General features: G+C 40.4%; 1 protein-coding gene across 1 annotated transcript in view; it reads left to right on the top strand.

Annotated features, from left to right (window-relative positions):
* Nucleotides 1-12336, top strand: part of ARHGAP42 (Rho GTPase activating protein 42) — a 314057-nt gene that overhangs the window by 230311 nt on the left and 71410 nt on the right. The window contains exon 6 of the mRNA XM_043896938.1: nt 5185-5295. Coding sequence (XP_043752873.1) covers nt 5185-5295 — 111 coding nt within the window. The remainder of the gene's footprint in view (nt 1-5184; nt 5296-12336) is intronic.

Below are 12336 nucleotides of genomic sequence, written 5' to 3'. Positions count from 1 at the left end.
ATTGTTAGTGAAGGTATGGGAAACTGAGCAGACTTTGGCTTTTCTGGTGGGAATATGAAATCATTCAAAAACTTTTGAGGTATATTTGACCATATTTCAATCAACCTTATATGTGCAAGAGAGTTGAAATGATTTCTGTTGATAGGAATTTGATTGGAAGAAATTATTAGAAATGAGGATAAAAATAAGTTGTGTGAATATGTTGATCCAAGAGTTATTCACAATAAAAATTTTAGAAACATCCAAAATAGCACAAAAGAATGATTGGGATAAATACACAAATAGAGCTTGGCCAAAAACAGAATTGATATGACTGTGAAACTTTTATTTGAAAAAACATTTAAAGACATTTGGGAATATTTGTTAGCCTAAGTGTGGAATAACAGGATTTAAACCAGAATATATACTATTATTCATGTCTTTTAAAGTAATTTTTTGTGTGCATGTTGTACATCAAACTATTTATAGTGAGGCTGCAGCTAATTTATTATCTTTACATTTCCCTGTTATAATAATGAACAATGAATATAGTAATAAGTATGTATCAGTTTTATAGCTAGAAGAGTATAGGGTTCCTTTTAGGAGCCAAGAGTTTGGGTTTCTATTAGTATCTATAAGTAAAGATGCTTTCAGCAGGCCCTCCTCTCCCACCTCCTGAGTGAAGGTAACCCCTCAGGTCCTACTTACCGCTGTTCTTATCCTTCTCTGCATCCCTGAGGCTCTGCTCCTTTCATGCTGTCTGTGACATCTCAGTGAGTGTTTCCCACCGTGCTTCCCATCCTGACCACCTCTGCACTATCCACTGACTTGTAACTACGACCCCATAGTGACATGTGTGAAATCTCACCCGTTTTCTCCAATTTGACCCTGCTTCTCACATCTTTAATTCTGTTAATGCTTGGTGTTATTTCTTGTGTCAAAATTATCTTCGACTTTTTCCCCTTTGCTTCTCACACCCACGTCCTCAAGCTTGTCTTACTAGGATATACCAAACACGCTTACCCGTATCAAGTAAGAGGGCCCCTTCTGTTCAGGGGCACCCAGCTTCTCCGTTGAATCAGTACATTCTACACTGCGCTCACGCTAATCTTCTGACCTTCCTGAAGTCCAGCTCTGATCCTGACCACACCTTCCTCCAGTCCTTGCCTGGTTTACTAGATGCGGTGTGTACTCATTCTCTCTGTGCTGGCTCAGCTCTCGCCTCTGACAGTTTCAGACAAACCCCTTTGCACCATCTACCAGAGCATAACCTCTCTTGACTTTAGTCCCTCACTAAAACTCTTCTTTTATCTCCACCTTCTCTGAACGTCTCTATTCCTCAGCATCCAGCTTAAATCCTTTTTCCTCTGGGAATAAATCAACAGCTGTCACCTGAGTGATAGTTTTTTTCACTATCCCTTTTTCCTCTAGTTTGAATTAAGACAGCTTAGAGTGTGTGAGGAGGAATTTAGGTATCTGCGGTCTGCTGAACTGTGTGGTTTTCTTATGTACCTAACTTGGTTTCTTACTGGGATGACTTTGCTACGTAAACAACAGCTACTTAAGCAATCTGTTGTTCTGGAGTAATTATTATTCCCTTTCGGTTTTAAAAGTTTGGACTATGAATTACATAGTTATCTTATTTCTCCAGTACAAAATACTTGACCACAGTTGTTAATGAGTATATAGCAACTGATACACGCTATGAGCTCAAGGACTAAAGGAATTCATCTGAGGTAAAAGAATGTCTTTCTAAATCTGGTACTGAAAAAAAAAAAAAAAAAAGAGAATTAAGCTATTGTATTCTTTTAGTACCCTGCATTCTAGATGACCTTTCGCAGAAGATTTGTGTAGTAAATTTAATTGTTGACGTCTAAGGGAAACCAGGCACAAGGTTCTAAGAATCCTCTCCCAGAGGATTTAATTCACACAGGACCTAATTCCCTCAGCAAGGAATCATGACAACGCACGTGAAATGATATCTACTAGAATCTCCTAAGGGACTTACCTGGTGGCTCAGACGGTAAAAAGTCTGTCTACAATGTGGGAGACCCGGGTTCAATCCCTGGGTAGGGAAGATCCCCCGGAGAAGGAAATGGCAACCCACTCCAGTACTCTTGCCTGGAGAATCCCATGGACGGAGAAGCCTGGTAGGCTACAGTCCATGGCGTCGCAAAGAGTCAGAGACGACTGAGTGACTTCACATAGAATCTCGTAGACTGAGAGCCAATGGTTTTTACTGGAGGCTGGTCATGTAGACACCTTCTGCTTGTCATGTACGCAAATTCCAGGCTCCCAGATGCAAAGCAGGGGTTCAAAACAGCCCGTATCGCTTGCACGGTTTTAGCGTTAGTGAACTAGTTTCACCCTTTAGGCGGGTGGTGTCTCGCTGTTCACACTGTTGCACACTGTTCGTGGAACCCATGGTAGGCAAGGCGCGAGCAGGGAAACGGGAAGACTGGAGGAGCCGCAGGAGCCGCGAACACATTTCTTCTCTCCCCACTGGCGCAGCAGCCAGAGCCGCAGACACGCCGTCTTCCCGCCTCGGTGTGGACCCCGGCGGCAGCGTGACTCAGCCTCCCCACCGCAAGGTGGCCCCAGGGGCTTTTTCAGGTGGAGCGCACAGACGCTTCCGGAACACATTAGCCCGTGGCCACAAGAGTTCCTTGTGACGGCCCGCGCCTGTGCTGTAAGACTCTCAGCTGTTAGACAGTCGTGATTTACGAAGCCTGGGGTGAAGCGAGAGGACCTGGCGGGAGAGCTGACCACGCCCCCTTGCGCATTCACGCCTTCCTTTCAGGTGGGAACCCTCCTAATCCACGTTCCCCTAGTGTCGGAGCACTACTCGTTGCTTAGAGCCTCTGCCTTGGGGAACTCTGCTATCAGTGTTAGCTCTTTAACCGAAGTAGGCCTTTCAATGGCTAGCATGCCTGCTCTGAGAACTCTTTTACGCACAGCGTTGTTAACCAGAAATAAGCATTTTAGGCTCTAACAGCGTTTCAGGCATTCAGGTTTGTCCCTGTGTGCGAGTTGACTGCAAAGTTCATCTTTTAAACAGAAGCTTCAGAAATAACTTGTGGGATAGACTGTTATCTCTGAGACCGAAAATATTTTTGCATCTTTTACACCCCGTGGTGTACTGGAGCTTTCTCTTGGAGGGCCAGTTTTCTCATCTCTTTCTCGTTGTTGGCTCAGTGATGTTGTATTTGAGCTTTGGAACTGGTTATTTTGGGAATATTTATACCACAAAGACCAGCAAATGGTGTCAATAGAGATCTCCCCGACCCCCACGGGAGCCAATTGTTAAACTTTATTAACATACCACCACCTATATCCCCTTACCATTTATTCTATAAATAGTGTGTTCCTCTAAGTGGTAGGATGAAAATGTATATAATTTGTGTGAAATACTGACTTAGGGTCCTGAAAAGCTACTGGTCCAAATTTCCCACTTGATTTATATTTTCTTCTGATGTGTTGTGGCTTTCTTCTGTGGCTCAGATGGTAAGAATCTGCCTGCAATGAGGACAACCCGGGTTGGATCTCTGGGTCAGAAGGATCCCCTGGAGAAGGCAATTGAAGCCCACTCTAGTACTCTTGCCTGGGAAATCCCATGGACAGAGGAGCCTGGTGGGCTACAGTCCATGGGCTCCGCAAAGAGTTGGACACAACTGCATGACTGACACTTGCACTTTCTGATATATTAGACTATAAACTTGGAATTCTCAAGTTTAACCATCACTAGTGAACTACTTATTGGGTTATTTTTAATTATGTAAGTATTTTTAAAAGTCCTTCTTTCAAATGAAGTTTTAAGATGCTATGCTGTCAAAGCCAGAAAACCTAGTTTTATCTTTCTTTCAGCTTTTTTTTTTTGGTTAAATTATCAATGTAAAATGGCTCCAAAGCAATGTCCTATTCCCAAATTGTTGCTGGCAGATACTTAGTATTCTGGAGAGGCCATTCTACTCATCTGCCTTTAGTAATCTCAGCTGGTGGAGAGGAGTAGTGTAGCTGGGCAGTGAAAGTAAGGTAAAAGCATGCCTTTTTACTGAACCAGTCAGTTCTAAAGGCAGCATGCGAGGACAATGATGAGCATAGAAGAGGGAAGAGAATGTGCACAGCGTTGTTGCAGCATGAGTCATTGCTCAGAACCTCTGCTTTGGGAACCCTGTTACCAGTATTATCTCTGTAATGTGTGTGTTTAGTCGCTCAGTCGTGTCCAACTCATTGCAACCCCGTGGACTGCATCCTGCCAGGCTCCTTTGTCCATGGGGATTTTCCAGGCAAGAATACTGGAGTGGGTTGCCAGGTCCTCCTCCAGGGAATGTTCCCAACCCAGAGGTTGAACCCAGGTCTCCTACATTGCAGGCGGATTCTTTACTTTCCGAACCACCAGGAAAGCCTGCTCTTGAATATTCTCAGATGATTCTTCCTCAATTAAATCGAGACATTATGCAGTTTTCAGGGCTTCCCTTGTTGCTCAGGTGGCAAAAAATCTGCCTGCAATGCAAGAAACCTGGGTTCAGTCCCTGGGTCGGGAAGATCCCCTGGAGAAGGAAATGGCAACCCACTCCAGTACTCTTGCCTGGAGAATCCCATGGACAGAGGAGCCTGGCGGGCTACAGTCCATGGGGTTGCAAGAGTCGGACACGACTTGGTGACTAAACCACCACATGCAGTTTTCAGGAGCTTTTGTAGTGTTATTCCAGCCTTGCCTCTGCCTCCTTCCCTCCACTTACTCTGAAGGCAGACTCTGTCAGACTTCTTCATCCCTCTTTACGTTTTCATGGGAGTGACCCCTTTTTTTATCTTTGACTACTCATGGCCAGTTATTCATCTTAAGATTCAACTCAGAACACCACCATTTTTTTTTCCAGAATTTAGACTCTCTTTTGTGATTGCTTAGATTTTCATATGGATTTACATACCCTTTTATAATCATTTTTAATTTAATGAGTGTTAGATGTTTGCTCTGTGTGTGTATGTTTTCGTCCCATTCCATACACTATAAGCTCTCTTGGACAAGGACTGTGTTTTCATAGTCTTTGTATTCCCAAGATACAATTGCTATATTCAAACTCTTTGTAGGACTTAATTTTTGAAAAAGGTTTCAGAATAGAATAATATTTGATTTCCTCTCTAACACAAACCTTCAAAAATAATCACTCCCTATGTCATGATTTGCCTTTTTATGCTTTTTAGGCAGATACACAGATTGACCGAGAACATCAGAACTTCTATGAGGCATCACTAGAATATGTCTTTAAAATTCAAGAGGTTCAGGAAAAAAAGAAGTTTGAATTTGTCGAGCCGGTAAGATCTATTTTCTGTATAAAATAGTAGCTGTTAATACATCTTCTAAGCAAAATTTGCAGTTTTTTTATGTTGACAATTATGGTTTTTAAAAATAAAAGGAGAGAGCGTGGGAGGGTATGTAGGTGGAGCATGGAGCACTTTAGGGCAATGAAATGTCCTAATCTATAAGACATTGTAATGGTGCATACATGTTATTCATTATACGTTTGTCAAAACCCACAGCAGGTCCAATACCAAGAGTGAACTGTAATGTAAACTGTAAACTTTCATAATGATGTATCAATCTTGGGTTATCATTTTGTAACCGATGTACCACACTGATGCAAGGTGTTAATAATGGGAACCTGTGTGGGTAAGGGCCAAGGGGGTATGTGTGAACTCTAATTTCTGTTCAGATTTTCTGTAAATCTAACACTGCTCTGAAATAGCCTGTTGATTTAAAAAGCCTAAAATTTAACATTAAAGCATGTATATTACATATACCTAAGGGAAAACACCTCACCACTAAAGTGACCCACTTACCAAACTTTTAGTTGAAGGGAGAGAAGGTAAGGCTGTATTTCTTCCTTTGTTCCACTCTGCTTCCTTACAAGGCGGAGACCTGCCTGACTTTCCAGTGAAGTCATTTATTTTCCTAAGTCGGTGTAAAAAGTAATGGATTCCCTAATGTAAACTGCATTGCAGAAAATAACAGGTGGCTGGTCTTATAAACTTACTTCGTTTTCTTGGCATTTTTTCCCTAGTAATACCTTAATATATTACAATATTGCCTGAATAGGCATTTTCATGAGGTATCATCTGTGATGAATAAGGGTAAGTTCTATAGTCAAGATGATAGAGTATTGATCATAAAATATATAGGAAATCAAATATATAATTTAACCCCTCTTTTCTTCCTATGTCAGTTTATTTAAAAAAAAAACAAACTACTTATTATCAGCAATAAAATACCCTATTCCTTATTTAGTGGATGATAGGGAGAAGGGAAGATGCATTTCTAAATATATTTGGAAATTTTATTTCCTGATGAAACCCATCAGTGATTACCTAAAGGTGATGGGAAGCTGGGACAGAGCAGAGTCCAGGAAGAGTCTTAGCCCCTGCCTGGCTCTGTATCCCTGCTTCACTTCTGTCCCTTCAGCTAGAGCCAGCTGCCTTTCTGCTGGCCGCTTCGCATGTTTCCAAGACCAACCCTTCACCTCGAAGGCTTTAAGGGACTGGAGACCACACCACAGGCTCAAGAATTTAACTTTATATAGCTCAGTTGGTAAAGAATCTGCCTGCAATGCAGGAGACCTGGGTTCGATCCCTGGGTTGGGAAGATCCCCTGGCGAAGGGACAGGCTACCCACTGCAGTATTCTGGCCTGGAGAATTCCATGGACTGTATAGTCCATGGGGTCACAAAGAATCGGGCACGACTGAGCGCTTTCACTGTGATGACAGCCTTGACTGCAAGTCCTGTTTGCCAAACAGTAAGTCCTCAAACCCGCTAGTTTGAATTGATAGCCTCTTATTTAGCAGTTGCTTTGGGGTCTGATAAACGTCTACGGGGCTTTCTGAAACTCATCTGGGGTTCATGGACATATGGTCAGCCTGACAAGCCCTCATCAAGGAAGATGACTGATTCTTAAAATTCCTCCTCCTCTTCTGGTGGAGTAGGTCCTGCCTCTGAGTCATATCATGGCTATTGAAGCCTGTCTCCTTGTTGGCACGCTTTCCCCGCTGGCCTGCCTCTTGGGATTTCTGAATTTCAGCTCTTTGTTAGAGTGTCCTCATTAGTTCCGATGCTTTCCCTTCCCCCTCCTTCTGTAGGCATTCCCATTCCCTGCAGATACTGTGCTCCTCTGCTGTGCGGGGTCTTCCTCGCACCTGGAATGATCCTTTCACAGCTGCAGTAACTCTCTCCTCTGAAGAGGCATGCATGTAGCCTGTTTCCCCATCCAAGACTCTTTTATAGCCCATCCTGTCTGGGAACAGTGAACCAGACCATTCTGTAAGATGACATCAGGTATATAGGAAAAGATTGTAAAATCGTTTGCTCACAGGTCACAGAAGGAATGCTAAGAATTTGTGACTTCGTATGACAGTACAGGTAGAGAAGTGGAAACTGTCCTTCAACTGAGATGTGTTTTCTTCCTTCCCTCTGTGGTATCCCATACTGGGATGGTCTGATAAGTCTTCTGAAATGCATGCCTTTCTGGTGACACCACAGTCAAGGTCGATGTTAAATTTGTCCTTCTTCCAAAACATTTTCCTGGCTGCTGGATTTTTCTTGTTAGAATGTCTGGCCAAACCAAATAGTACTGTCAGTTTAGTCTCCTTCCATTTCCAGCCACAAAGTCTCATCCATGGGATTTTACTTAATTTCCACCCCCGTACTGAGAAGAATAGAAACGGGAGCACTAGAACATGGGCATGCTCCATTCTACATTTACAAATTAATTTAGAGGAAAACAGCTTTTAAGATTTCAAAAACAAAGCCCCCAGGAGCTATAAAGATAAAAACACATGAGGATACTTTAATATCTTTGAAGGTTATTTCCTGCAGAAATCCAATTCCTGTTGTATAAAGCTTTATATTGAAGAAATGAAGCAATCTATGCTAGTTTAGCTGAGATTTGTTTAACAAATAAGCATTAGAGTAAAGCAAAATACCTTAGGGATGTGACTTAAACAGATTCTGTGATAGCAAGTAGAAAATATAAATAGTCCTGTTGATTCCCATTAAATAATATTCTTGCTTTATGATGATCATTTGAGACTAATTTTCCTTGATTTCAGTTAATGTCAAGATCCTCCTATAGTTGACCTTTGGACAATACGACTTTGAACCATGTGGATCTCACTTATATGCGGATGTTTTTCTGTAAATACCACAGTACTACACAGTCTGCGGGTTGGTTGGGTCTACAGATGCAGAGCATCAGATGCCACGACTGGTCTGTAAAGTTATACACAGAGTTCCAAAGGATGTGTGTGTGTTGTGTGCACACACACGCACATGAGCATATAGGCATCCTTAATTCCCACATTGTTTAAGGGTCAACTTGTACTTATGATAAAATGTCTACAGAATGCTCAGGTGGTACCAGGAAAAGATGTTCCTACAGCTTCATTATTCTTAGGAGAATCTGAGTCTAAAATATGGAAAAAGAGGGGCATTTATATATTTTTTTATAAATTACTATTTTTGAAGTATACAGAAAGCCAGCTTTTTAAACTCAGTTCTCCATTAGCTATATGATTTTAATGACCTTTTCCCCCTGTTTGTCATGTTTTATTTGGAATGTGATGGTAGCTAATTCATAATCTCTAGACTCACACTACTCAGTGTGGTAGCAACTACTTATGTATGACTATCAAACCCATGAAATGAGACTAGTGTAGATTAAGATATGCTCCAAACCTGAAACACATACTAGATTGCAAAGGCTTAGTGCAAAAAAGTAAGTCTTTCTTTTTTTAAAGAAATATCATTAAATCTCTTTTATATTGATTACATGTTGATGAAATGATAATCTTTTGAATACACCATATAAAATATTAAATTTCACTTGCTTAAGTTTCTTGTGACTACTAGAAAATCAAAATTTTCACATTAGTTTGCATTTGTGGTTTGTGTTATATTTCTGTCTAGCAGTGCTAGACTGTATCCTTTCAGATTTGCCAACAAGATATGTCAGTTCAGGTCTGTAATGGGGGAAAAGAGATCAGAGAGGGAGAAATATGATTTCCTGATTCCTGATTATAAGATCCTCCTAATTCTCAGAGTTGCCCAGATTTTATGAGAATTTTGAGGGATTAGGAGAAAAACCTTGAGAAGTAGCTGAACATGAACAGCCTACAAAAGAGAGTTGAACGCAGTGTCTTGAAAGTCTGTTGTGGAACATGAAGTCTGTGACTCAGAAAACCAAAGTAATCTTTTTATAACTTAACTCCCTTATTCATTCAGCTGCAGTTGGTTTATGTTTTGATTGTATCCTGCAAGTGTACTCAGTTGGGACTAGTGTTCTGTGAGCATCTACTCTGTGTCCTGTGTTTTCTGCCTTCTCCCATGTGAACCCCACCATGGCTTTATTATTGGTAGTTTTTATCCTTCAAGATGAGGAACTTAAGTCACAGAAAGACTATTAGTTGCCTGAGGTCACAAACCTAAAGAGAGGGAGAACCAGGAAGCCAGATTCCAAGTCCAAAGTTAACTATTTCATACCACCAACAGCCTTAAGGACTATTTCATTACAAAAATTAGTTCTTATTGCTTGCTCTGACCAAATAAAATGGATGACCCTAGAAAAATGGACTGTAAAGCTATTTTAATTCCTTAAAAATTAGAAGAAGAAAATAAGAGATTTATCTTCACTTTGGTAAAGATGATTGAGTCCATGCACATATCTCTTCTCATTCACTTGTTCTTCCATCCTTCTTTCATTATTCTGTTTTAAGTTGTCTCCCGAGGCCACAGGTAATTGGCCACTTTTCATGTAGAGACAAAGTATAATGGCTAAGTGACCATAAGTTGAAATTTGGCTTCAGTCTTACAGCTCTGTGAATTTGGAATGCTTTTCCAATTCTGTGATCTTCAGGCTTTTATCTGTCAGTCGGGGATAAGCTTTGTGTGTAGTTCCCAGAATTGTCTCATCTGATGCAGGTAATGCAGAAAGTACCTGGTTTGTCATAAGCGTCAGTAAGCTAGTATGAGCTTGCACATGAACTGTTATCACTAGATATGAAAACAGTATTGATGAGTCATTTGTCAGTGTGCTTCAAAGCCAGCTAAAGCTTTTTCAAAACCACATTTTAAATTTTAACATGCTTTAAAATATGCATCTAAATTCTATAAGAACATTTTCACTTTATTTTTTTAGACTTCAGACTTTTTGTGTTATATTTAAACGTCATATGAAAAAGTGAGAATAAGCAATTTAATATAAACTAAAGCATGCTGCTTTTAATACTCATCCCTTAGACTGCTAAATTTAATTTTAAATCATTTTCTGAAGAAAATCCAAGGTAATTTAGTTAACATGCTTTAGCTCTATAGCTTATTATATCATGAAGTATGCTTATAAAATGCTTTTTAGGTTTTTAATAGATGTGAATAATTTTGAAACTGAACAACTACTTGCTAAGTTAAAAAGGTCTATCAGATAGTATGTAGACCTTCAGGTCCTGAAAGCAAAAGAGTTTGTGTTCATTTTTAATATAATTGGTTAACCTTAGTATAGAAAATTTAGAGTAGATTAAAGTGAGAAAATAAGACAGTATCATTAAAAAAAAAAAAAGACATGGTAGGACTAAAAGTTAGATTTCTATTCTGCTGAAAAATCTAAGTGCAGTCATTCTATAAAAATGAAACAATAAAGTTCTCCTCAGGTTGCATACATTTAAATAAAAGCTTGTTGGTATTTGGATTTGGTTCTAGGTACTGTTAATGAAAGTTTGAAGTTTGCAGTGACTGTTAGACCGTGAAGAATTTTGGAGAAGTCAGAAAAATGCATTCTATCTATTTAACTGACTCATCTCTTATACTTCATTTTAGAAATCCATCATGTAAAGGCCTGGTCTAAACATAGCTTCTGCTGGATTTTATAACATGGATGGCCACGTTACCTTCTTCATTCCCATTTAGTTGAAAAGATAAGCTGACTAGTCTTGATTGCCTTGTTTCTTTACCAAAGAAGTTTAAGTTCTGTCTATTTCATCTGAATTCCATCCCCTTGAAATATTGGAAATTCATCTTTAGGAACTCCAGTGAGTCTTCACACTAAGGCAGTATACAGCCATGACTTCAGAAAGTTTTGGCTTTTTAAATAAATTGAATCTGTGTTCATATCTGTTCATTCATTCATTCATTCATTTATTTGTTTTTCCATAGTTTTTTCATTGACCTCCCTGGTGGTCCAGTGGTTAAGAACACACCTGCCAATGTATGGGACATGGGTTCAGCCTCTGCTCTGGGAGATTCCGTGGGCCATGGGGCAACTAAGCCCATGCACCAGAACTACTGAGCCCGTGAGTCTAGAGCTGGTGCCCTGCACCAAGAGAAGCCTCCACAGTGAGAATCCTGCACACTGAAACAGTACTAGAGTGGGAAAGACTAGAGATCTCGTCAAGAAAATTGGAGATACCAAGGGAACATTTTGTGCAAAGATGAGCACAACGAAGGACAGAAAAGGCAAGGATCTAACAGAAGCAGATTAAGAAGAGATGGCAAGAATATAAGTGTCAGAAGAACTATACATAAAAGGATGTAATGACCAGATAACCACAATGGTATGATCACTCACCTAGAGCCAGACGTCATGGAGTGTGAAGTCAAGTGGGCCTTAGGAAGCATTACTACAAGCAAAGCTAGTGGAGGTGATGGAATTCCAGCTGAGCTATTTCAAATCCGAAAAGACAATGCTGTGAAACTGCTACACTCAATGTGCCAGCAAATTTGGAAAACTCAGCAGTGGCCACAAAACTGGAAAAGGTCAGTTTTCATTCCAATCCCAAAGAAAGGCAGTGCTAAAGAATGTTCAAACTACTGCACAATTGCACTCATCTCACACGCTAGCAAAAAATGCTCAAAATTCTCCAAGCCAGGCTTCAGCAGTAGGTGAACCAAGAACTTCCAGATGTTGAAGCTGGATTTAGAAGAGGCAGAGGAACCAGAGATCAAATTGCCTACATCCACTGGGTCATAGAAAAAGCAAGAGAATTCCAGAGAAACACCTACTTTTGCTTCATTGACTATGCTAAAATCTTTGACTGTGTGGATCACAATAAACTGTGGAAAATTCTTCAAGAGGTGGGAATACCAGACCACCTGACCTGCCTCCTGAGAAATCTGTATGCAGATCAAGAAGCAACAGTTGGGACTGAAATGGAACCACACACTGGTTCCAAATTGGGAAAGGAGTATGTCAAGGCTGTATATTGTCACCCTGCCTATTTAACTTCTATGCAGAGTACATCATGAGAAATGCTGGGCTAGATGAAGCACAAGCTGGAATCAAGACTGCTGGGGAAAGTATCAACAACTTCAGATGTGT

This window comes from Cervus elaphus, chromosome 1 (genome assembly GCF_910594005.1).
Source record: "Cervus elaphus chromosome 1, mCerEla1.1, whole genome shotgun sequence".
Lineage (NCBI taxonomy): Eukaryota > Metazoa > Chordata > Mammalia > Artiodactyla > Cervidae > Cervus > Cervus elaphus.
The sequence above is the reverse complement of the archived record's forward strand: the minus strand, read 5'-3'. Positions and strand labels throughout refer to the sequence as shown.